We start from the raw sequence: 27,247 nt of genomic DNA on the forward strand, positions 1-27,247 counted from the left end.
GACCAAGGTAGGAGGAGAAGCTGCAGCACAGGGAGTCTCTGAGGCCACTTTCCAGGACTGAATTCTTCACCATTTTACTGTCAAGGCCACGGCGCAACCCTATTCTCCCAAACACTACACAGATTCGCTGGCGAATTAAAAACGAAGCCACCCCGGCACAGAACGTGTCTTTCAGCCGCGCAGGCGCAAAGACTCACGGTGAGGGGAGGTGCCTCGTAGTCTTGGCCTTCCATCTGAGCAGCCGCACTAAGTCCCATCCGCACAGGAATGCGGGAAACAAACTCGCAAGGGGAGGGCCCGAGGACGAGGGGCGGAGCGAGCTGGAGATCGCGGCTGCGCACTCGCCAGCGCCGTCCGTCCCGCCCACTTCCGGCGCCAGTCTATTCCCAGCGATGGCTTTCTGGCAGGCGAGTGGTCGACTGATCAGCTGGGCCACAGCCACCATGGGGTCCGGTAGGGCTTGCGGGCCAACGGTACGCTGGGGACTGACCCTCGGCGGCACCACGCTGCTCCTGCTACTTCTCCCCGCGGCCGCGGTGCTGAATTCGCCCGGAGACGGTGAGGACGGCGGAGAAGGTTCTGGTTCTGAGATGGGGCGGGGCGCCGGAGGGGTGCAGGGTCTTGGTGTCAGGCGAGGGGCTGGGAGGCGGAGAGTGTGCGGGGACCTGAGGCCCGGCAAGGGGCGTGGACCCAGGGCTGCGTCGCGGGTTCCCATCTTTCCCGGTTCTACCCCTCTCCCCCGCTTCTGGCCGAAATCTGCGGGGGCAGCAGACTAGGGCCACCCAAGTGCCCGGTCCCGTGGTCCTCGGCGCAGCTGAGGCACTGGGAGGGAGCAGGCTGTCCCTTTGTCTTGATTCAGACGCGGCCATCACCCCTCGCGTCGGTGCGAGGTGGTCCAGGGTCCCGGCCAGCGCTGTAGCGCGTTCCTGCGGAGCTTGCAGGGTTCCTGCGGAGCTTCCAGGCCTGGCTCAGCAGTGTCTTCTCGCTTAGCCTCACCACGACCCCTCACCAGTGATGGGTGCCACGAGCCCCAGAAACAGCTCCTGGGTTCAGAGTCGGAGTCGGGATTGCAGTATTAGATCTGAAGAACCTGCTCGAGCCCCACAGGTGATCGTGGCCGTTGTCTCCGTGCCAAACCCTTGAGGGTTGCAAAGGCGGGGATGGTGTCAGGGCCAGTACTATACTCGGGCCTTAGATTGAGGCAAGAATGCACAGTGCCATAGCGTCTACCACTTTGAAGCAAACTAATTCTCTTACACTCCAGAACTGCTGTGGGCCTTTTTCACTGATTTAGCCCACCTGTGATTAACCACTGTGCCGGGTGCTGTGGTGACGATAGTGACCCAGACTTCTTATCTGTCGTTGAGAAGCTGAGTTTCTGGGGAGACTGACCAAGAAACAACTTATTAGAGTGCTAGGGGTGGAGGGCAGTGTTAGTACAGGAAATTGCATGACCTGAGGGCCAAAGAATTGCAGAAAGAGGGTACTGTGTTGTTAGATGGGGGCCTCACGGGGGGGGGGGTTAGTAATGGGGTGCCACAGCCCCAGGGCTTGGTGGAAAATGGGGAAGGGTTTGAGCCAAGACTGTAGTGTGGGAGTTGTTTCAGAAGTGTTTTAAACTGGCTGCTGTATGTGATCACTAGTTGTGGGAAGCAGAGCCAGGGACAGGCCTCTTAATCTCTGTTCCAAGACCTTTACAAGTAGAATTTACTTGGGCCCAGCTCAGGGGCCAGTACTTTTCTCAATTTGTGTTAGCCCAGCCTTTGTCAATGTCTGTTTAGCACAGAAAACACTTTTCCTCTTTGTGACCTTATGATTTTATTACAGAGCATGACTCTTTGAGTTTCTTTTGATCTGCTTTTAGATGTAATTTTGTGTATGTATTTGTGACATTTGTTGACAAAGCACTACAGTTGCACTGTAGAGGGAACTTTTGGTCTAAATTGAGTTGTCAGCAGACAGGGTGAAATGAGTACTTTTTAGCAAACAGAATGGATATCTGCCAAAAGAATCTGATGGCACAAGAATCTCTCAGTGGCTGAGGGTGCATGTCAGGAAATGCCCTGAAGTATTTGGAAATTAAACTGGAAGTCATTATATTTTGGATTAAAAAACAAAACAGCTCCTTCTCTAGCCACATGACATGAGAAGTAATTGCTGTCAATTTACTTGGAAGCTGTTCTCATTTGCTTTAGCTCCTAGTAATCCCACTTTTGTCTCCTAGATATGCCCCAGGTCCTGGGTGGGTGGTGGATGAATTGTTTCTCTTGTCAGCAACACCTTGAAATAGGAAGAATGGTGGTGTGTTATGGTGTTCACAGTCCAGGTGCCCTTGGGGTCTGCATTCACCTTTAATTGACGGGGGTGGGGGAACACTATTACAGCACTGAGGTCCCCCCTTCCCACAAGGTATGTGTGTACTGAGTGTGAGATTTTTACTGTTTGTCATACAATAAGTTGCAGCCCAGTCTGAAGGCCCAAGAACTAGGAGCACTGATGTCCCAAGGCAGGAGAAGATAGAAGTCCCAGCTGGAGTTAGAAGAGAGTAAATTCATACTCCTCTCTTGTTAGTTCTTTTGGGCCCCTCAACAGACCCTGTTGGGAAGGGTGATCTGCTATCCTCACTCTACTGATTCAGACACTAATCTGATCATCCTCATAGACAACACCCTGAAGTAAGATTTACCAGCCTGTGAGTGTCCTTTAGCCCAGCAGTCAAAGTGACATAAAATTAACTGTCCCTGGTATGTGAATTCTAAGTATACATCATACCCATCCAAAACCAACAATTTCTACTGTTTTCTTCTGTGCTTTGCTGGAGGGGAGATGTGGTGGAACCCACCAGCCATTGAAGATCTTGAGAGCAATTTCATTGTATTGAAGCAGTCTTATGCTTTTGGACCCCACTTGTATTGTACATGGGGACAGACTCCATCCCAGAGTTTCACCTGCACATTTTGGGGACAGACAACTCCTCAGAGGACCTCAGGCTAGTGTCCTAAATGGAGGGAGGGATCTAAAGGAGCTTCGTGGGCTGCCAGACAGCTCCTCATTGTGGGAGCTGGATTTGCAGGGGTCTGCAGCCCTCCTAAGAACTGGAGCTTTCTTAGCAGGAGGTGGAAGTGTTTCGGTATGTGTACACATGATCCATGGTCTTATGTACTGTAGTCTGTACTCTTTTTTACAGGAATATGAAAAAGACCAGGGCTTTTTTGTCTAAGTGAATTTTCCACCCTCACTTCTCACATGAAATGGACAGTGTAGGCCAGTGGTCCCCAACCCCTAGGCTGCAGACCGGTACCGGTCCATGGGCCATTTGGTACCGGTCCACAGAGAAAGAATAAATAACTTACATTATTTCTGTTTTATTTATATTTAAGTCTGAATGATGTTTTATTTTTAAAAAATGACCAGATTCCCTCTGTTACATCCGTCTAAGACTCACTCTTGACGCTTGTCTCGGTCACGTGATACATTTATCCGTCCCACTCTAAAGGCTGGTCCGTGAAAATATTTTCTGACATTAAACCGGTCCGTGGCCCAAAAAAGGTTGGGGACCACTGGTGTAGGCTCTGTCATGTGTAGTGTGGGCACAATGCCCAAATTAAGGGGCTTGTTTAACCACTTAGGGATTTGGCAGTTGCACCTCTTTGGCATATTGTGTGACACATGGACTGTAAAATGTGTACTTATTTGTTTCCTTATTCTAAAAATACGTATCTCTTTGCACATGCTAGAGTGTAAGTCCTTTTGTACTTGATCAGTTGACTCACCTGAAACCTAAGGAAAGAACTCAAAAGTGGGTCATGGGTTAGTGTATCTTACGGAAGAACCTCTTTCTTTCTTTTTTTTTTTTTTTTTTTTTTTGGTCTTTTAATTTCCAAAGTGAGTGAGACTTAAAGTTCTCTAATCGTTAATGAATAGAATCTAAGTTGAAGATTTTCAGCCATCAGATTACAGAAGTCAGGACATTCACATTCAGCAGTAGACTTAAAAAACAGAACTTTTTTTTTCTTTTTCTTTCTCTGGCTTTGAACACATGATTTTCTGTATCCCGTGATGAGATGCAGCCAGTGACCTCTTGCAGAAGGAAAATTCCCATCTTTGAAACAGTGACAAATGGTTAATGTATTGTCCTTTCTTACTACACAAGAGGATAGAGGTATTTTCAAGGGAGAACAGCATGACCTTTCCTGGCTCTGAATTTGTTTAACATGGACATTTCTGCCTGTGTTGAAAACCTGCCCAATTCCTGGCCGTGCTGGGTTCAGGAGAAGGGCTGGGCGGTTTCCTTGGCCTTCGCTTCCCATGCTTCTTTGTTGACTCATACTGGCCCATAATCAGAAGTCCTAAGGGTGGATGGAGTTTATAGTGTGTTCTTTGGAGCAGTTTTTTTAGTTCACACAGGACCAGTTATCAGAAAGACTTTAAGAATGAAAATCCCCATGAAAAAATTCCTGTACTCAGCCCTGGCTGTTTGGCTCAGTGGTAGAGCGTTGGCCTGGCGTGCAGGAGTCCCGGGTTCAATTCCCGGCCGGGGCACATAGGAGAAGTGCCCATCTGCTTCTCCACCCCTCCCCGTATCCTTCCTCTCTGTCTCTCTCTTCCCCTCCTGCAGCCAAGGCTCCATTGAAGCAAGTTGGCCTGGGCGCTGGGGATGGCTCTATGGCCTTTGCCTCAGGCGCTAGAGTGGCTCTGGTTGCAACAGAGCGACGCCCCAGATGGGCAGAGCATCGCCCTCTGGTGGGCATGCCAGATGGATCCTGGTCGGGCGCATGTGGGAATCTGTCTGACTGCCTCTGTTTCCAACTTCAGAAAAATACCAAAAAAAAAAATTCCTGTACTCATCACTCCTGCTGCCTGTTGCCACTCCATTAATATTGATGAGAACGAAGTGCATCCTTTCTTTTAAAAGTTTTTGCCTGACTAGGTGGTGGTGCAGTGGATAGAGCGTCAGACTGGGATGCGGAGGACCCAGGTTCGAGACCCCAGGGTCGCCAGCTTGAGCGCAGGCTCAACTGGTTTGAGCAAAGCTCACCAGCTTGAACCCAAGGTGACTGGCTCGAACAAAGTCACTTGGTCTGCTGAAGGCCCACGGCCAAGGCATGTATGAGAAAGCAATCATTGAACAACTAAGGTGTCCCAACGAAAAACTGATGATGGATGCTTCTCATCTCCCTTCCTGTCTGTCTGTCCCTATCTATCCCTCTCTCTGACTCTCTCTGTCTCTGTAAAAAAAAAAAAAGTTTTCAAAAAGAGCTAGAGAGTGGGTGTGTTACCCAGTATACTGTGCCTCCCCTGCCTAACTCTCTATTTAGAAAAATGTCCACGCTACAGGGAAGTTGAAGAAACTAGAACAATGAGCTGAGTACCTTTCTGTCCCCACAGCATTTGCCACGTCTGCTTTGCCACTCCCTCTCCCTGTCTTCTTGTTTGTTTTAACCCAACCGTTTGAGAGTAAATTGGGATGTGGTCCTTTACCCCTAACATTTTCAGGATGTGTCTCTTAAAAACAAGGACATTCTTTGATATGATGGGAATATAATGACCAAAATCTGGATAATCAGTGATATGATATGTGAATACTTGATTTAACATATGCATCCTGTTACACAGTTTTTCAGTATCCCAGTAATGTCCTCTGTCCCATGTCCTGTCCTCTGTCCCCATCCAGGCTTACATGGTACGTTTAGTTGTGTCTCTTAATCTCTGTTTCTCTGGAGTAGCTTCAGCCTTGTGTTTTCAGAGAGCCACTTTGTGGACAGACCCTCAGTTTGGTCTTGTCTGGATTTCCTTTGATTCGATTCCAGTTCATTTTGACAGGATTCAACTACTTGGTGACTGTCCTTCCTCATCCTCTGGGAGGTACCTGCTGTCACTGTCCCATTGTCATGTTGCCACAGTTTGTCTTGGTGATACTTGGATCACTTTTCAGGTACTGTTTTCTCACAATTAAATGATGATTAAACTGGGATGTGCCACCAAAGGTCACAGTGGTCTTGGTGTCCCTGTTTACCATTATGGCTGCAAAGTGGAAACACTTCCACCTTTTAAAATTATTATTTTTTTGTTTATTCATTTTAGAGGAGAGAGAGAGAGGTTGAGAGAGAGACAGACAGACAGAAGGGGGGGAGGAGCAGGAAGCTTCAACTCCCATATGTGCCTTGACCAGGCAAGCCCAGGGTTTTGAATCGGCAACCTCAGCATTTCAGGTCAACGCTTTATCCACTGCGCCACCACAGGTCAGGCACTTCTACCTTTTAAAGAAATTTTTTTTTCTTTTTAAAGTGAGAGGAGGGGAGATGCATCTGAACTGGGATCCACCTGACAACCCCCATCTGGGGCCATGCTCTCAATTAAGCTATTTTTAGCATCTGCGGCAGAGGCTCAGTGGAGCCATCCTTTAATGCCCAGGGCCGGTGCACTCGAATCAATCAAACCATGGCTGGTAGAGGAAAGAGAGAGAGAGAGAATGAGATTGGGAGAGAAGGGGGGGAATGGAGAAGCAGATGGTCGCTTCTCCTGTGTGTCCTGACTGGGAATCAAACCTGGGACATCCACAAGCCAGGCTGATGCTCTACCACTGAGCCAACTGGCCAGGACCAAACTTCCACCTTTTCTTGTTGCTTTCTCTGTATTCATGTCAGTGTGAAACTATGGACTGTTCAAGGGCTCAGAGCCCATTGCTTTCATTCACTTGGATGTTTAATTTGTCCCAGTTTGACAAGGAGGGCCCCCACCAAACTGGCTTTGGATCCCTTTACCATTTACACATTAGTTTGTGCCACTTTCTGGCACAGCAAGCTGCCCCAGGCTGATGTTGTCCTTCCTCTTCCCCAGTTCTGGAATCAGCCAGTATTTCCAAGGAGTTCTGGGTTTTTTTAGTGAGGAACAGCATCTAGAAACCAAGACCTGGGCACCACACTTGCCCCTGCTACTGGCTGTTGTCCTTTCTAGGCCCTACAGTGGACAGAGGTAGGAATCGAGTTGTTCAGAGTGCATCACCATAACAACACCCCCACTTCCCCATGCCAAGGCATCGGGACCTCTAAAAATGGCAATGGTACAGTTTTTTTGTTTGTTTTTGTGGGTTTTTTTGTGATAGTGCTGTTCTTATCAAAGTGCCACTGTCACCCTGTCTCTCTTAACAGTGCTTTGAGATATTGAGGCTTTCAGAGGTTATTAATTTTCTTTACATTCCTGGGGCTAAATAAAATCTGTTGTTCTGAGTACTTAAAGTAGTTTCAAAATAAGCTCCAACATGAACGCAGTAGCATGCCACTAGAGATACTGAAAGAGCACGATTTAATAATTGCAGAATAATACGTGAAAGAATGGGTTTTTATTTCATTTAAAATAAAATAGGATTTTATTTAGAGAAATGGAAGGTAGAAAAACCACACTATTGAATAGAAGAACAACAAAAAAAGAAGAATCAGCTCTTTTAGAGTAAGTCTCACTTAGCAAATACAGTGAATAACAAGTATAACTTGAAGTTAAAGCTATTTTCCCTACATTTTATTATGAAAAGCTATACATAGCAAAGTTGAAAAAAAATAGTCTAGTGAACGCTCACATATACAAAACTCAGCTTTCGTCCTTCACATTTTGGTGTGACATCTCTGTCCGAGTGTCCTCCTTGTATCCTTCCATGAAGGCGCTTTTTTTTTTTTTTTTTTTTTTATATATATAATTTTATTTTTTTTAATGGGGTGACATCAATAAATCAGGATACATATATTCAAAGATAACAAGTCCAGGTTATCTTGTCGTTCAATTATGTTGCATACCCACCACCCAAAGTCAGATTGTCCTCTGTCACCTTCTATCTTGTTTTCTTTGTGCCCCTCCCCACCCCCTATCCCTCTCCCATTCCCCCCTCCCCCCCGTAACCACCACACTCTTGTCAATGTCTCTTAGTTTCAGTATTATGTCCCACCTACGTATGGAATAATACAGTTCCTGGTTTTTTCTGATTTACTTATTTCGCTTCGTATCATGTTATCAAGATCCCACCATTTTGCTGTAAATGTTCCGATGTCATCATTTCTTATGGCTGAGTAGTATTCCATAGTGTATATGTGCCACATCTTCTTTATCCAGTCATCTATTGATGGGCTTTTTTCCATGAAGGCGTTTTGAAATGAGGTACAGACATCAGGCACTCTCTCCCCTGCCCCCCCTTCACTGCACATTATTAAGAAATAAATTGTACATAAAGTAAAATGCTAGAAATGTAAGTATGCCATTCGATGTTATTAGATCTGCTAACCTAAAAATAAAAGGCCTTTCCAAGTAAGAGGCAGCAAGTATTTATCTGAGATCAATAAGAATAGCTATTTGTATTCCTATTAGGAGACAGAAGCGATGGGTATGAGAAGGGGGGGGGGGTGATAGTTACATCAGTGGAAGGAAGACATTGCTGTTTGTGCAGATAACATAATATAGTGACATCAATTCTAAACACTGTTTTTAATTTTCAGTCCAGTAGTCGTAGTATCTGCTTTCTTGTCAGTTCAGACCTAGTCAAAGGTTATTTTGCCCTGTTCTAACATTCCAGAGATTTAGGGAGGAAGACATGCGAGACGGTTCCTCTGGCATAGCAGCTCCAGCTCCATTTTCAAGTGGCTCCATTTGTATTGTTTACAGACCCATCTATGTTTTATGTATATAGTGTATTACTTATTAATGGCTGAATAGTGTTCCATTGTATCACTACTAGTTTGTCCATCTTTCTATACATGGACATCTGGGCTGTTTTCAACTTTTGGCATTATTATAAATAAAGTTGCTATGAACACTCCTATTCTAGTCTTCCTGTGAATGTATATTCTAATTTTTCCTGGGTGAAATACCTAAGAGTAGAATACTGAGTCATAGGGTAGTCTTATACATTTGTTTTATGAGGAAGTGCCAGATCTCTTTTTCAAGTGGCGGAACCATTTTGCCCTCCCACCAAAACTGTATGAGAGCCTCCATTTGTTCTGCAGCCTTGGCAACATTTAGTATTGTCAGTCTTTTTAATTTTAGCCATAGCCATTCTGGTGGGTATAAAGTGGTATTATCATCATGATTTTAAATTGTAGTTCCCGGTGATTAATGAGTTTGTACAGAGCTTTTTTTTTTTTTTCCTATTGTCCTTTTTTTTTTTTTTAATATAAATAAATTTTTATTTTAATAGGGTGACATCAATAAATCAGGGTACATACATTCAAAGAAAACATTTCCAGGTTATCTTGTCATTTAGTTATGTTGCATACCCATCACCCAAAGAGACAGAGCTCTTTTTTTTTTAATTGATTTGAGAGAGAGAAAGACAGAAATGTTCCTTTATATGCCCTGACTGGAGGTCAAACTGGTAACTGTTGAGTATCAGGACGATATTCTAACCAACAGAGCTGTAGGGCCAGGGCTGCAGAGCACTTCAAAGTGTGTGTTTGTTTTAAGGGGTGGGGTGGGATAAATAGTTGCCTGATAACGTAATGGAAATGTGTACGTTCCCAGTATGGGTTTGACCCTTCCTTCCCTGGAGCTAGGAGAGTCCAGGGTGCTCTGTGGGATTGCCCCCAACTTCTCCTGGTGTTCTTGGAGCATATCTCTGTCTAGGGCAGCGGTTCTCAACCTGTGGGTCGCGACCTCAGCGGGGTCGAACGACCAAAACACAGGGGTCGCCTAAAGCCATCAGAAATACATATTTTTTTTAAAAATGTATTGTATAATAAATATGTATTTTCCGATGGCTTTAGGCGACCCCTGTGTTTTGGTCGTTCGACCCCCGCTGGGGTTGCGACCCACAGGTTGAGAACCGCTGGTCTAGGGGCTGGGAGGACTGGCCAGGGGGCTGGAACCCTGGTTTTAGTCACATGGGCCTGGCATTGCTGTGGCCTTTGCTTCCAAAGAGTGCTGCTAAGCTGGTGGCCTCAGCTGGCTAGTGATCTGTAGTAGCTGACCCGTGTGGCTCACCTCCTGAGAAGATGCCGAGTCACCTTCCTGGAAGACCCCCGTGGTGCTGTTACCCTGTGCTTCTTGCAGCCCTGCTGCAGCAGGGCTCAGTGACTACTGTGTCCCTGGGAGGCTTGGTCCCAGAGAGGACCCCGTGCGTCACTCAGTGCTGCCCTCTCCATCCTCCTGTTTGATACTCATGCATGGTTCTCAGTGACTTGTTTTTTCTGTTCCCCACAGTTTGTTCCCAGAACACAAACAGGACCTGTGAAGAGTGTCTGAAAAATGTCTCTGTAAGTAACACGTGGGCCAACACATGACTGGAAGCAGGCCTGATTTCTCTAATGGGAGGGTCCCTGGTGTGTGGTACAGGTTCTGCTGTTGGGGATGTGGGGTGTTTTCATGATAGATATTAAATATTATTTTAGCCTTCCTCAGGCATCTCAAGCTGTCCCATGAAGGTTGCAGATAGCACCAGAGCATCAATATGCATATTTATCTCCTGAAACAAGTGTGGGTGTTGTAAAGGGTGTGCACCCAGGCTTGCGCTTGGCAGCATGTGTGGGCTGCCAGGGAAGCCACCTCCCTGAGGTGGCAGTTGGACATTGGTGAGCGGTGCTGTTCTGAAGGGTTGATGTATAGATAGAGGAACAGATAAGTCCGAGTGCTGGGCTGAGAGGTCATGCTTACCTATAATCAATGAGTTAACCTGTGACTAGGCCTCATGTTGGTGTCATTAGACCTTAGAGACCTGTTGGGGATGGGGTTCTGACTTGGTCATGCAGGAGGGCCCTGGAAATGGGGCGGGAGAGCCCAGAGCCATTGCCACAACCGCTGTACTCAGTGCTGAGGAGTCAGCTCTCCTTGCCAGCCTGCCAGAGGAACATGGGCCATCTGTAAACCTCTAGCCAAAATCTTGAGTGCTCTGTGTCTCCTGTCTCAATCAGGATCAGGGGAGATGCTTCTCTCTCAGCTCTTCACACAGGAGTGGAGGAGAGAGGCGAGAGCCAGGAGAGACACAGGCGTCAGATGGATGAAGGACTTAGAGGGCGTTTGGTTCAGTGGGGTCAGACTGTCCGTAGCTCACTGGTTATGAGGTGAGCCTTGAGCCAGGATGCACCAATGTCCCTAGTTCTTTTAAGGCCCAGCTGCTCTGGAGCACTGGCCCACCCATGGGGGTCACCTCCAGAGGGCCCAGCATGGGATCTAACACATAGGTGTGTGCATCTAGCTATCAGAGAGAAGTAGAGAGTGATAACATGACGCTGGGAAAACTCCCCACCATATTGGGCTTGTCACAGGACTTGTGGGAACAGTGCTGCTCCTCGGGCACTGACTTCTCAGGCAGTACTGGACGCAGCAGCCCCTTGGCTACGAGAGTGTGGCCTTGTTACCCTGCAGCACTTTGTACTGCACTGGGGACCTGGAAGAAGCTGACCCAGGGTGGAGATGGCTGGGAGAGAAAACACCTTCTGTGGGCCTTGTCCTGGGGCTCTGAGGGAGGCTGCCTCCCCACTCTGGGGTTTCTGCATGTGTCAGAACTACACAGTCTGTTTCTTTTTTTCTGGCAGGGGGGTTTAATGACATGGGACAGGTCAGAAAAGATGTGAGACTATTTTCACTCCAAGAAGTGGGCCATGTTTTCACAAAGCACTGGCGCCCACATGACAGTGTTAGGGTTCCCAAACACATCTTGTAGGTGGTAGGACTTGCCTCTGCCACTTCAACTGGTAAAGAGCTCCTACTGTGTTTCAGGTCTTAGCATTGACGATGCTGAGCTGGATCTGGTGGCTCTGGTCCTCAGCTGGCATTTTTGTGATGCTGCTGCTTTTCAGTGTCTGAGTTTTCCTATTGAAAGTCATTTCAGCCATAAAAATGACTCAGGGTCTATTTTGCAGTTCCCCGAATACCTTTGCAGTATTGTCCTGATGAACCCTCACCCCCTGGGAAGGAGGGTGGGGAAGTGCAGATGAGGTGTAGGGTGGGCACTTCCTCTCAAGTTGGGACCCCCACTCTGAATCCAGGCAGACCAAGTCAGTGCTGCTGCACACATGCGAGTGGATGGAAGCAGGGTAGACCCGTGTTCATGAGTCCAGGAATGCACAGAAGTTTCTGAAAGGATGTGCAGTGCCTGGGCGGCCTGGCAGGAGCCTGAGCAGGGCAGAAGGGAGGTCTGAGGGCACACTGCGTCTCCTGTTGGTGTCACTTCACTTTGTTCACCATGTGCATATTCCTTCATAGATCTAAAGAAACAACCACAACACCTACACAAAAGAGAACTTATCCTTCTAGTGAACTTTATAACTGTTGGTAAAACCATCATATGGAGAAGTACACATTTAAAACTTAAGCTTTTAACCTGGCCTTGGTGGTGCAGTGAATGGAGCAGCAACGTGGAATGCTGAGGTTGCGGGTTTGAAAGTCAAGGCACATATCACCAGCAACCAAGTAAATGCTAGAATGAAGCATCTACTTCTCGCCCCCCACCCCTTCTCTATAATTTCAATAAAATCTTTAAAAATAAATTCAATTAAATTTTAAAACTTAAGCTATTTGAAAATGGAAGATTTACCTAAATTGTTAAGCCAGAATAAAACCACTAAAATGCAAAATATTCTAAAACACCTAAAATAATAGGATTTTCTTACTATTTATTAAATATGCTCAACAGGCCTTGGCCAGGTAGTTCAGTGGTGAGAGTGTCCTTGCTGCATGCTGAGGTTGTGGGTTTGATCCCTGGTCAGGGCACATAAAAGACTTAACCAATGATGGCATGAATACGTGGAACAACAAATCAATGTGGTTTTTTTTTTCTCTCTCCCCCTTCCTCCCTCTCTAAAAATCAATAAAAAAAATTAAAAACAAAAAAGTATGCACAACCATTTTAAACACAACATGCTAATGTGACATCATGTAAAGAGGTCTGGGGAAACCCAGATTTTGTTTTAATATTTTTGTAATGGACGTTTACCCTATCCTGAAAAATACGCCCCCAAAATACCATGACTTTCTTTCCTATTAAAAATTCAAAGGAAAAAAACTCCATAAGACTGTTTGTTACCTTCGAGATCTAAAATAACAAGCGAAGTCCTGACCTGTACGGGCAGCCTAAGCCGCACTTCCTGTGTTGCCTGTGGCTGCAGTGCTGGCTCCGGGCTCCCCTGCACACTGGGGTGCAGGCCCTGTCCGTGGCCCAGACTGCCTCTCCCCTGACACTGTTTGGGACTTGGGAGCATCCATGGGGTGCCAGCTCTGAGGTTCTGGCAGGTGCCTTTGAGCCTCGGTTGCACTGTCTTTAAGACGGTTGGAAGTAACAGTCACTTGCTGTACTTGTAGATTCAGAGGTATCTTCACATGGTGTTGACCACAGTCATAGAAGACCACTGACAAATGGTCCTGCCATGAGCCACATTTGGTCCACTTGCTAGGGATCCTTCAGTGATACACACGTATGCCTGCCCTCCTGCACATGGGTCGAGATAGGCAGCCTGAGTGTTCAGGAGGCAATGCCACAGCAGGGAGGGAGATAAGGGGGGCAGTTTTAAATAGGTTGCTCAGGTTAGGCCTCATGAAGGAGGTTAGGAAGCCGCATGTGTCTGGGGATGAATGTTTTGGGCAGAAGGAGCAGGACATGCAAAGGCCCTGGGCAGGGAGCTGCCTGGCATCTTTCAAGACCAACAAAAAGGTACATGACTGTTTACGGTACCAAATGGAAGAGGTTTGAGTAAAATGGTTCTTGGGTGGTTGAGCCACTGTGTTGGAGTATGAACCAAAGCCATTATCATTCCCCTAAGGTGAGCAGAATGAATGGTTAATGTGAATCAGGTCTTGGACAGTCTGGTTCTTTGGCATTTACATTGAGTTTCTAACGTCTAACGTTTCTCTCTCCCAGTGTCTGTGGTGCAACACTGATAAGACGTGCTTGGACTACCCAGTAACAAAAATCTTGCCGCCTCCTTCTCTTTGTAAGCTGAGCTCTGCACGCTGGGGTGTGTGCTGGGGTAAGTGGTCATTTCCATTGGCTTCTTGCAAAACCAGTGGAAGATTTGAAAATTCCTTCGTGCTCATTTAACATAAGTTGCTAGAAAACACACTCCTAGAGCAGTTCTTTGATGCTCCCAGTGGGAAGTCGGGAAGCTGGGAAGCCAATGTCAGCTTGTGGTGTCTCAGAAAGCAGCTGGGGGATCCTTGGGATCTGGAGGCCCACCTTCAGGTCAAAGCCTTGGCTCTGCATGGAGTCTCCACACCCTTGGGGAGGGCTGCTTTTTGGATGGCTCAGCACTTTATGTCAGTGTGGTGTTCGTGCCCACCTTGGCTTCTCTGGTTCCTGTAGGGGCTCTAACTTCGCAAGCAAGGAATTCCTGCTCAGCATGGGCATGTCCCTACCTTTTCTCATGTGTCCCTTTGCCTGTGGTTGTGACTGGTATTCTTTGTGGGGATGGGGAGGTTAGCCCTTTGTGAGATTCAGGTTGTTTTCTAGTTTGCCATTGAAATTAATTTGTGGTGTATGTTTTTTTTGTGTGTGTGTGTGTGTTTTTTGTATTTTTCTGAAGCTGGAAACGGGGAGAGACAGTCAGACAGACTCCCGCATGTGCCCAACCGGGATCCACCTGGCACGCCCACCAGGGGGCGACGCTCTGCCCTCCAGGGGACGATGCTCTGCCCATCCAGGGTGTCGCTCTGCCGCGACCAGAGCCACTCTAGCGCCTGAGGCAGAGGTCAAGGAGCCATCCCCAGCGCCCAGGCCATCTTTGCTCCAATGGAGCCTCGCTGCAGGAGGGGAAGAGAGAGACAGAGAGGAAGGAGAGGGGGAGGGGTGGAGAGGCAGATGGGCACCTCTCCTGTGTGCCCTGGCCGGGAATCGAACCCGGGACCTCTGCACGCCAGGCCGACGCTCTACCACTGAGCCAACCGGCCAGGGCCTAAACTTGTTTTTTTATTTATTTTTATTTTTTAAAATCTCACTTATTTAGAGAGGAAGGGAGAGACAGACATTGATTTGTTGTTCTTTCTCACACATTCACTGGTTGTTTCTGTATGTTTTCTGATTGGGGATCGAACCATGGCCTATTGGGATGGTGCTCTAACCAACTGAGCTGCCCAAACAGGGTAGAAGTCGTTTTATGTAGTTGAGTTTATTAATCCTTTCTTTTATGGATTCAGGTTTGGGATCATACAGAGGCTGCCTTCTTAAGCTGTATAAAGGAGCTGTTGTTTCTTAGGGCACTTCGATGCTTCACTTTGTGTGTCTGCAGTTTATTTCTTGTCTGTCTCTTTTATAACTGACTCCCATCTTAGAATCCATGAGCCTCTGTCAGAAATACTTCTGGTGTTGAGGACCCAGGGAATCCAGGATTCTGTGTGTATTAGGGGGGGTTGTAGGGTACCTACTATGTGTATGTACACATGTCCTCATTATATCACCCCAGCTGGCCATTCTCTCTGCTGTCCTCATACCAGGGAGGCTTTGCTGGGCCTCACTGGCCTCTATTTGTCTTGTCGGCCGTCTTCTCCATGGAACCTGTCCTTGCCCACAGTTCCACAAAGATCACTCCTGGACCAGAGGACCCTGGCTTGTTAAGCATGATCTGTTTAAGATGAGCTTAACTTCTAATGGGGTATGCATATGTTAAGTCTCCCTCTCTCCCCCTGTAGACCACAGTCCACAATATGAACACATGTATTTACACATACATCTAGTCAGTGAGTTTCTACATAAGTACACAGATGCTCCCCCCCCCCCCCCCCAGCAGAACGCATAGTCTGACACTCACAGATCTTGCTGTCAGAATCCTGTGGGTGACTGCTGGACTGACTTGCCATCAGCTTAGGTTAGTCCTGCCCTTGACATAGAGGAAATCCTGCACTGCTTTATCTGACTTCATTCAGCACAGTCTTCAGACAAGGCCCCACCTTGTGGGCTGCATGTGCCGATTTGTCTCTGACTTTGGGCAGTGTTCACAGGTGTTTCTCCATTCTGCTGAAGGTCATTTGGGCTGTTTCCAGTGCTGCCAGGGAGGGGCTTGTGTTGGATAGGTGCCCCACTCCCTCCACAGGGCATCCACGTAGGCCTGGAATTGCTGCTTCACTGCGTGCACAATGTTCAGCATTAGTAGGTCTGCAAATATTTTTCCAGAGTGGTGTACCAGCTCACGTTCCTCCATGCAGTGTGGGCCTTGCAGTTGTTCACATCCTGCCAGCACTTGGGCACTCAGTCATCTTCACTGTAGTCCATCTCGTAGGTGCAGCATCTCACCGTGGTTTTAATGTGCATTTCTCTTAGGGCTAATGATGTTGAGCTCCTTCCCAGGTGATTGGCAATTTGGTTGTTTGTTTTGGTGGGCAGTTTTGATACCTGTGAAATGAACGCCCCTCCTTAGGGTCACAGGGATGATCAGACATGACACCCGACACTGGACAGATGAGAGCCACAGAGTTTATTCATCACAGGTAGTCACAGCCCTGGGAGTGGGGACATGAGACTGAGCTAGGGGCTGTGGGAGAAGGCTTTGCAGTAACGCGAGGGCATGGTGCCTCATCCAGAAGGCTATGTGATTGACTACTTGAGTAATTCTGTAGGCTGACAGAGAAGTGACACTGACCACTCAGGAATAAGCTGGAACTGTGCCTGGTTCCCACCTCTTGGTTTTTTGGCCTCCTGGTTTCACCAGATGTCAGGGCACACTTACCACTAATGTCAGACCTTACACTACAGGTGCTTTTTTATTCTTACAATTTAGAATCCTTTTATCCAGGTTAGGCAAAATTGGTTTTTGGGTTTTAATTATAATGACCTTAAAAATGTATGAATGCGCTTGACTGGGCGGTGGCGCAGTAGATAGAGAGTCAGACTGGGACGTGGAGGACCTAGGTTTGAAACCCCAAGGTCACCAACTTGAGCCCAAGGTCGTTGGCTTGAGCAAGGGATCATTCGGTCTCCTGTAGCCCCCTGGCCAAGGCACATATGAGAAAGCAATCAATGAACAACTAAGGTAGCCTAATGAAGAATTGATGCTTCTCATCTCTCTCCCTTCTGGTCTGTCTGTCCCTATCTGTCCCTCACTCTCTCTCTCTCACACACACACACACACACAGACACACACAAAATATATATGAATACTTGGAGAAAAATGAGGTCTTTACCATTTTGAACCTTTTTCCAGAAGCAAGGTGTACTCCCTCATCCAAGTAGCCCTACATCCTATAGTAGAGTGTTAGATTTGCTGTGCAGGGTTAACAGGGAAAGGAGCCCATAGTTTTGCTTCGTATTATGATGGGGTTTTTGTTTTTATTTTATAACTGGTGTAAGCTGCTAATCAGGAAAGGTATTTTGGGAAGGGTAGATATATTTGAGAGCCAGCTATCGTATTTCATTCGTTTTTAAAGCTGATTATAGAGTTCTCGAGTCAAAAACAACACCATCTGCCAGTGAAGGTCTCCTTTTTAATTATTACCTATTACTAGTATTTCTTGCAACTCTAGTGCTTCTAGAACACGTCAGAGAAGGAAAAAAAACCCATGATTATAGCTTAGAAGGGTTTGATCAGATGTCCCACCTATTCCTGATTATAAAATGACTGAGTAAACTATGAATGCTGTTCGCTGGCAGCCAATCCAAATGTGTCACGGGCCCACACAGCACAGACCAGGGTGTTGGAGGGGGCAGAACACTCACTTTCTGAGCCCCACCCCAACCACAACCAAGAGACCAGTGAGCTTAGAGATTTTCAGCTCCATGTGGTGGATATTTTAACCTCATTTTCAGGAAACAAATGGAGTTCTGGGGAACACATAGCATGGAACCCACTGTTGGCCAGGTGGCTCTTCAGGCCTCTTCAATGGCTGGTTTAATCAGATGATTGAAAAACACATTCACAAAATAAGTATTAGAGTTTGGAGTGAATAGAAAAATAGTGACTGGTTTTAATTTACAAATCCTTAAGAGAACTTGAAAAGAATGTAAGACTTGTCTTAAGTTTATCTGTGTCTCAGTAGTTTGGTTTGGACAGGAAGTCATGAACTCATTTTTTGCTGATTAGACAGCTGTTGTCAAACCCCTGGGGAAGATCGCCTGTCCTCTCTGCTTGCTGTTGTTAGAAGTTAGCTCCTGTGGGGAATAAATGTAATGTTAAAGTCTTAAAAAAAAAAATTTTTTTTTTAATTTTTCCCATTGATTGGGCAAGTGAGAGAGAGAAAAGTATTAATTCATTGTTCCACTTAGTTCCATTTAACTGTGTACTCATTGATTGCTTCCCGTACTTTGCGTGTCCTGACCAGGATTAAACCTGTGACCTCAGCTCCAGGATGACGCTTTATCCACTGAACCACCTGGCCAGGGCAGTGCTCTTGACTTTAACGTAAAGAATCAAATAAGCTGCATCAGACTTAAATTTTTTTCATGAATTCCACGAAGTTAAGACTTAAATGTTTTAGGGGAGTCCAGATGCACAGCCAAGTATTCTCTTCCTGATTGCATTAATTTTCCTCAGGCTTGAAACATCTTTACAGTGTCTGGTGATGGGAAAAGCTACACCAAAATTTGGGTCCACTGTGGTTAATGGAGAAATTGTTAGATGGCACAGCTGTGTGCTAAGAAATGTCTGCTCTGCAGGCACGGGCCTCACTTACATGGCTCCACATGGGAGGGGATGCTGCCTCCTTGGCGGGTTCCCTGCTCCGAGCAGCTCTGACTCAGCCCCTTTGCACTTCCAGTGAACTTTGAGGCTTTGATTATCACCATGTCTGTGATTGGGGGCCTCATCCTCCTGGCAGTCACCATGTGCTGCTGCTACTGCTGCTGCTGCAGGAAGAAGAGGAGCCGGAAGCCAGACAAAAGCGAGGAGAAGGCCATGAGGGAGCAAGAAGAGAGGAGAATACGGCAGGAAGAAAGGTGAGGCCAGACTCCTTCACAATGGGGACAAGTTCTCTTCAAGGGGACTCAGATTGGGAAAGTGACATTGATAAGTCATGAGTCTTCTCCATTTTTAAAAACTATGAATATGTGACTAAGTTTTTATGGATTGTGGTATAAAGAGTGAGAAGCTATATATGCAGGGACATAGCCAGAGGCCATGACCCTTCTTGTCATAGGCCTGCCACTTTTTCTTCTGTTTCCTCTAGTCAGTGACATCAGGTTTACAGCTGGCGTAGCTGGGTGGCACAATGTTCCTGTTAACGGTGTCATGGTGGTGGGTTCTTGTAATGCTGGTGGTTCAGGTCTGGCAGGTTCACATTGAATTCAGGCAGACAGTAGAGGAACTGGGGAGCTGGAAAGCGTTGGGCCATACCCGTTTATTGGAGGCTTGCAAAGACAGGCGAGTGAATAAGCAAAGGAAAACCTGCTTTTTGCAGTGAAGGGCAAAGGGATCTGGAAAACTGCACCTCACGGTGGCAGGAGAGCGATCTGGGAGAATTGGACCTGTAGCCCTCCATAGACTGTACACCTGGGGTGCTGCCATGTGCTCATGTACTGATCGGGCAAAGTGCTTGCAACCGGTAAACCGGTGAGCAATCTAACACAGCTGTTTTCCCCACAGTTCTCAATGCTTCACTGGTAGGAGCCTTTGAAGGCAGCTTGTCCAGCCTTCATTTATGAGCAAACTGAAGCTCAGAGAGGGAGAAAGCATATGATTGGGTCACATGTCTGCCTGTGGCCGAGTTAGGTCTTTGTGCCAGTGGTGCTAATAAACAACAGCACTTTCCCATTACAGAGCATTTTGGTGAGTGTGTGTGATGCAGCCATTGAACAGCCCTTGGTCTCTCTCCTTACCTGATAAGGGGCAGAGTTATGGCTCAAGGAGCTACTGATTTATCAGGACGGCAGCTGACGAGGCTTAAGGCTGAACAGATTTCCATGTCATCACCTTAAAGTCATCTGCCCCAAATACAAACTAGTATTTGCATGTTCCTAACCATTTTTAGAGCCCAGCATAACATTTTTACCAATCACTACATTTTCTTTATATAAGAAAAGAATTTCTAAAAAATCAGTATTAGACATTTGGATTGCATTTATTGAAATTAAGAATTGAATGACATGATATTGGAGCATTCTCAGAAGGCTGTGTTCAGTGTCACCTTGCCTTTCCCAGCAGGGATGATGGCCTGATGCTCTCAGCCTGGAAAATGAGAACAAACCACAGCTTCTCTAATGAGGGAAATGAAAGGCGCTTCTTTTAAAATTGCATTGTATTTTGGTGCTAAATGAGATTTCTTTGTTTTTTTAGGAGAGCAGAGATGAAATCAAGGCATGATGAAATCAGAAAAAAATATGGTAAGAAAAAATATCAACTGAGTCTCTATTTCAGTTGGTAAGAAATTGATGCCGCCTGACCAGGCGGTGGCGCAGTGGATAGAGCGTTAGACTGGGATGCGGAAGGACCCAGGTTCAAGACCCCGAGGTCGCCAGCTTGAGTGCGGGCTCATCTGGTGTGAGCAAACAGCTCCCTAGCTTGGACCAAAGGCCACTGACTCGAGCAAGGGGTTACTGGGTCTGCTGAAGGCCCGTGGTCAAGGCACATATGAGAAAGCAATCAATGAACAACTAAGGTGTTGCAACGAAAAGCTGATGATTGGTGCTTCTCATCTCTTTCCGTTCCTGTGTGTCTGTCCCTATCTATCCCTCTCTCTGACTCTCGCTCTGTCTCTGAAATAAATTAAAAAAAAAAAAAGAAAGAAAGAAATTGATGCCAAGCCATCTAGGTCATTGTTGACATCCCATGAGGTCCAACTGTAGGATTTGGGCTGTGGGTTCATTATGGGAACAGAAAGACATCTCTTCTGGGAGAAGGTTTTCCCAAGTAGTGCTGGTAGGAACTAATCTTGCTCAGTGTCTTAAAAGATGAAGCCTTGTAATGTTTTTATCTCAACTTCTCCAGGAATACTTGTTGGCTTACGAGTTGCGGGCCGTTACATCGGTCTGCTGTAACCCCTTCCCTGTTCTGTCATCTTGTTTGCCTTAAGGTGGGGTGCACCTGCAGACCTGCGGGGAGCAAGCTTTGTCTCCCCATGTATTTACTCCACCCTGGGTTCATCCAGACTTCAGCATGTTGAGCTGCATTTTTTCTGTAAGGAGTCAGCCCAAATTGAGGCCAGGTGATTCTTTCCCTGTTTCTGGTTTTGTTTTTTGTTTGAGAGATGGGGGGTGGGGCAGTATGAGACTTTAGTGGTTGAGAACATTAGGTCTGCTTCTGTGTTCATTTGGTTCATATCCATAAACAATGTGCACGTTCATGCTCCTACTTAGTGACTGCTTAGCATTGTTGGAAGTGATAGGAGTGGACTTGCTTGGCCTGTTCTGAGGCGAGGCCCTCACTGACAACAGCCATGGGGTGTCTAGCCCTGAGCTGCTGTGCCTCCCTTGACTCTGTGACCTGGGGATCCTGTTAAGTGGACCAGGCAGCTGTGCTAAATCCTAAATTCGATCAAGAACGTTTCAAAATCTTTTCCGATTAAAGCACTTATTTTGAAGTCCTCAGTATGTGTGTAAGAAAATACCATGTTTTAGTGGTATTTTAGGATCCCACTCACTAAAGCAATAAATCTGAAAGTCTAGCAGTTTGTGTGAAGCCCATTGAATGCTTTGGACTTTGGAAAGCTTCCTCCCTGGAATATGTCCCAGAGCTCCCTGCGGTGAGGGAGGTGTCCACTGAGTGCACTGGTTCAGTCAGTGCACAGTGTTCAGCGCTGATGGACCCTGGCCTTGGTTATTAGAAGGCATTTGATTTCTGTATCACAGAACAGTTTTCCTCTGTTTTCCATCTGAACCAGAAATAGAGCTGGGAGCTGTTTTCTTTTTTCAACACATCCTTAACTAGACTGCTTGTACTTGGCATTTGACATAATAGTTCTTTACTCACTTGGCCCTTTCCCCCCAAGGCCTGGGTCCCAGTAGAGCCCAAGCTCTATGTTGATCAGGCGTCCCTGATTCGACTTCCCCGTGGAGTGGGACAATCCTGCTTATCAGCAGGCTGGCAGCCTCTTCAAGACTACTCTTGAGGCGGCTATGAGGATGCTACTGATCAGTGCTGACACTAGCTGCCACCAGAGGAAAGACACGAGACTGACACACAAGTTAGTTGCAAGAATCACACAGGCAATTTATTACTCAAATCCTTTTGGAGTGGCTGGGTACAGCTTAAGGGGCCCCGTCGGCGTGCTCCTCTCAGCTGTCTTTGGTCAAAGCTCAGAGCAGCATGGAGACAGTCCATGTTCACGTTGGAGTCTGGGCGACTACCTCAGAAGGGGGGCCCTTAACTTTAGTACCTTTTCTGGCCAATGCCTTCTAACAGGTGTCAATCTATAAGATTATCATCTCAACCCACCTTCTAACAAGTGTCAATTTACAGAATTATCACCTCAAACCGTCTTTATGGGAGTTCCTCAAAGGGAGGCCTTTTTTTTTTTTGTATTTTTCTGAAGTTGGAAACGGGGAGGCAGTCAGACAGACTCCTGCATGCGCCCGACCGGGATCCACCCAGCATGCCCACCAGGGGGTGATGCTCTGCCCATCTGGGGCGTCGCTCTGTTGCAACCAGAGCCATTCTAGCACCTGAGGCAGAGGCCACAGAGCCATCCTCAGTGCCCCAGTGCCCGGGCCAACTTTGCTCCAATGGAGCCTTGGCTGCAGGAGGGGAAGAGAGAGACAGAGAGGAAGGAGAGGGGGAGGGGTGGAGAAGCAGATGGGCGCTTCTCCTGTGTGCCCTGGCCAGGAACCCGGGACCCCTGCACGCCAGGCCGATGCTCTACCACTGAGCCAACCGGCCAGGGCCGAAGGGAACCCTTTTTATGTTAATCTACTGAACTGTTACATCAAGCCACTTTTATGTTGTTCCTAGGGAAGCTTCTTGTTTATGTTAATTTACAGAGTTATGACATCAAGCCAGTTCTTATCTATGTATAACTTCGCACACACACTAACTGGGCCCTGCTCAAAGGTCAGTGTCTGTTTATCACATCTGCACACTAGTAATTCCTATCCAGACAGCATACTTTATTTAATTTCTTTAATTAATTTTAATATTAATTACTTTTATATATCTTCCATATTTTTTATATTTCTATATATTTAATTACTATAACATTATATTACTACAGCATTCTGAGGCTTCCCATCCTCCTCTGACATAAGCAGCCTGTTGCATCCCCTGCTTCTCCCCCCCACCCCCACCTTTAGAAAACCCTGCAGTAAACAAATGTGTTGCAATGACTCCACATAATTTTGGTGTATAAGGCAGGTTCTTAATGGGAGAGAGTTTCCACTTACAAAGAAAAAACTCCTAGTCTGGGAATTTAGCACTATAGATATAATTTTTATGGTGAAATATACATTTTACTAATAGTTTTGTCATAATGTTTGACAGTTTACTTGATAGTGACCTTAATAGTTCTTTTTGTAGCCTTAACTTTAAAAGTCAATCAACATTTATAAGGGCATTCAAAGTAAGTGTTTTTTTGTTTTTGTTTTTTTAATTTTTTTTCTGTATAACATTAGCCAATCACTGTGGGAAGAAATACTGGCTTTAAATTCCTCCCTCCCTCCCTTCCTCCCTTTCTCTCTTCCTTTCTTTTTCTATTTATTCAATTTCTTTTTTTCCCTGGGCTTTAAATGTCTTAACTTCTCTTTGAGAGAATCAACAAATAAGTCTTTATTTCTTAGGATCTGTTTTTCTTAAAATCATTATTTTTGGTACATTTTATTTCAGTGCTGAAATCACTGTGCTTTGATTTTCAGAAAAGGTTTAGTGTATTTAAACCTGCTTAGAACTCCCATTTTCTTATTGGCCGCACTAAATCTTCGTATAAAACTTAATTGCATTGCTGTCTTGAATTTTGTGTGCTGTTTGCTTGATGCATTTGTAACCGAGTCCATTTTGTTTTCAGGCTTGTTTAAAGAAGAAAACCCATATGCTAGATTTGAGAACAACTAAAACACTCTTTCTACCATGATGTCAGACAGTCTCAAAGCCACTCCTGGGGACAGCAGTCTGCAGACCTGGCTGCCCCCATCCTGCCTCCTGACTTTGATGAAGCAAGTGCTGTAGCTGCCTGGAGGGCAGTTCTCTTCTTGTCCTCTGAGCTGCTGGGCCCTTTCCTGTTTCTGTATTTAGTCACTTGAGATACTAAGCCTGTGGTGGGTGGAGAGGAGGTTGCTTTTGTTTCTGTTGTTAGTTTGAGGAGGAATCATGTGCATTCCGCTTTTCAGTTTGTAAGCTGATTGCAAAATGACAGCCTGCTGCACTTAACACCACAGTGGCCTTCTCACTCACCCACTAACAAGCTTCACACAGCAACCAGGGAAAATCACCTCTACTTGTGATGGGAGGATGCCATTTCTCCCTACAGCCAAGGGGCGGGTCTCGTCTGTGTTGTGCAGTCTCCCACATGTCAATTCTGGTGGCATTCTTTGTCCAGGACACAGTGTCAGTGGCCCTGCTTCCTGACTGAAGTTGTGAGGAAGAGCATTGAGGAGTACTCACTTAAAGTCTTTTTTTTTTTAAATAATTCCTGGATTTTACTTCCCTGTCTAAAAGATTTCACCAAAAAATGTCACTGTCAATGTTCAGACCGCTTATTGTATGAGGGTTTTTTTTTAAAATTTATATCTTTACTAGAACATGAAGATTGTTATCCAATGAAAAACTGAATTATAAATGTAGTTTTGAAACAGCCTCCCTAAGGCAGTAGACGGGACCACTGTGCACCAGCATTGAGCTTGAGAGTGCTGTTAACTTCCCTGTGTGTGCTCTTAGCCCCAGTAAACACAGTTGTCAGTCTTGTGTGCCATCACATGTCCTGTGAGGCACTCTCCTGGGTCTCTGAGACTCTCCCTGCTGTCAGGCAGTGTGCCAGCCCCGAGTAGGAAGGCACCATGCCTTGCGCAGCACCTCTGCAGGGCTCTGTGCACTGGGAAGTGGGGTTCCCTGGGCCAGGTGAGGGAATCTCCACATACCACACAGACACTACTGACTGTCCTGCTTATACAGTGACCCTGGCTCTGAGCCACACTCCTTTGGCTTGGATGTGTCATGAGACTTTCCTTTAGAGGTGGCTTCTCATAAGGTTATTGGTAGCTCCCAGGTGTCCTATGGCACCATATATTGTGGTTCCATTTCTTTTAGATAAAGAAATGTGGCTTTAACAAAACTGAGCACATAGCATGGACAGTAGCAGACAATGAAGTAACAATGGGAACAGCCTTTCTTAAATCTGATTGTTTTCCCTGGTGCCAGATTGCTTTGAATTAGAAAACCATTTAGCTCTGGAAAAGTAGGCCAACAGGCACACAGAAGAAGCCATGCGTTCAACATTCACACCCCTGCTGCTCTCTTACCATCAAATAAAGTTGACATTCAGATCAGGATGATTAAAACAGCATGATAAGTCTTTGACCGGGGAGACCTGTGCTTGGAATTAACATTTCCACAAAACTGAGAAACTAACTTTTAACAAAGTCTTTATTTAGTCTTATTTCTCTGATTTCTTGGGCATTTGATAGCAAATTAAAGTATTATGAAACATTCCTTGGTATTTTAAAGCAGCCTGAAACTTTTGACTTTCTGCTGTTTATTCATAGAAAAAACTTTATAATCAACTTTAATGAACTTTGTATTAATACAGTAGCTAGTATGTATGTAACATCACCCAGTGTAGGCTGCTGAGCTGAAAGTAGAGCTAGGGATAGTTAAATACAGTGACTACAGTGTATTTCATCCTTCCACAAGGCAGCGGGCACGCGAAAGGTCATCCCAGTCCACATACTTTTCTCTGATATAGTGCTAAAAGCAGCCAAATTTTATAACTTCAAGAAACTATAAACTTTGGAGTGCCTTAATTTTTAACAAGTTTCCAGTAAGTGGTTTAATATATGCTTTTGCTGAAGAGACTGCATGTTCCGTGTGTTTCATTTCTTAGTGGTATTAGTGTGATTACAGATGCTCCTCGACACAATGAGGTTACATCCTGATAAACCTACTCTAAGTTGCAGATATGCTGAAAATGCACATACTACACCTAACCTGCCAAGCATTGAGCTCAGCCAAGCCCACCTTAACCGTGCTTAGCACACACATGAGCTTGCAGTTGGGCAGAACCCTCTGACAGCGAAGACACTGTCGAGTGTTGCTTGACCATGTGATCCTGTGGCTGACGGGAGGGCTGTGGCTCACCCGGTGCCAGCATCATGTGAGGATCACACCACATGTACCAGCCCAGGGAAGGAACAAGCCAAAGCTGAAGTACAACCTGACCTGTGGAGGCACAGTGGATACAGTGGTCGACCTGGAATGCTGTCTCTGGTTTGAAACCCCCAACTTGCCTGGTCAAGACACAGGAAAAGTAAATTACAAGTTGATACTTCATGCTCCTCCCTCCCTCCCTCCCTCCCTCCCTCCCTCCCTCCCTCCCTCCCTCCCTCCCTCCCTCCCTCCCTCCCTCTTCTTTAAAATCAGTAAGTAAAATCTTCAAAAGAAAAAAAATCCAAACTACAGTTTCTCCTGAATTTGTATTGTTCTTGCATCTGCGAAAAGTCAAGTCAAAGAACCATCGTAAATTTTTACTTGGAGAGTGAACTAGACTTTCTAGGTAAAGATATTGAGCACTCTTTCAGCCGACAGGGAAGGGCCATGCTATGCCCTGAAATGCCCATATGTCTGTCCCCAACCCAAGTCTGGCCAGCTGTTAGCTCTCCAGTCTGTGTGGCCCCACCTGACCCAGATTTCCCTTGTACTTAGCCGGAATCAGGTACAAAGAACCGCAGGAGGAAGCAGTTCTACCTTTGAGCTTTGCATCCTTGACTCCCCTCTTTAAAACATGGAACTATCAACAGACACCTACCTTCCATCCCTCTCTGGGGAAGGGGTCTTCAATATCTGGTTCATGGGGAGCAGCCCATCCCTCTCTGAGTTGCAGCTGAGCCGTTTTTTACCATTACGTCAGTCACTGAGGCTCTGGGACTTCAGTCTATGCTGAGTTAGTGTCTGCAGATAACTCTCAATGCCTGTGGGAAGTGTGAGCCTGCCCCACTGGACCCAGCCACACTCTACCTACTTCAAGGTCAAAGTATTCTGACAGGTCAACTCTGGTTTCTTCATTCTGGAATGTCGAGGGTCCAGGCCTACTAGAATGCAGGAGGCCAGAGGTTGTGTCCCTAGCCCCAGGTGAGGTCATGGGGTTGCCTTCAGCCTGGCAAGTCTTTAGTCTCCAGTCTACATTTGAAACTTACATCAGCCTTGGACTCATTAAGAAGTTGGGTGATTAAACCTCTGCTTGAAAAGGTAGGATGGTTAGTGAAGTGTTTCATTACAGT

The 27,247-nt window shown here is 46.2% G+C and overlaps 1 protein-coding gene across 1 annotated transcript; it reads left to right on the forward strand.

Annotated features, from left to right (window-relative positions):
* On the forward strand, positions 1-25,825 carry PTTG1IP (PTTG1 interacting protein). Its single transcript, XM_066259208.1, has 6 exons — positions 1-558; positions 10,183-10,235; positions 13,835-13,943; positions 18,655-18,832; positions 20,169-20,215; positions 23,824-25,825. The coding sequence occupies exons 1-6, from the start codon at positions 393-395 to the stop codon at positions 23,868-23,870; spliced, it is 600 nt and encodes a 199-aa protein (XP_066115305.1). The 5' UTR covers positions 1-392; the 3' UTR covers positions 23,871-25,825.
* Positions 25,826-27,247: the final 1,422 nt, after the last annotated feature.

The sequence above is a fragment of the Saccopteryx bilineata genome, chromosome 2 (assembly GCF_036850765.1).
Source record: "Saccopteryx bilineata isolate mSacBil1 chromosome 2, mSacBil1_pri_phased_curated, whole genome shotgun sequence".
Lineage (NCBI taxonomy): Eukaryota > Metazoa > Chordata > Mammalia > Chiroptera > Emballonuridae > Saccopteryx > Saccopteryx bilineata.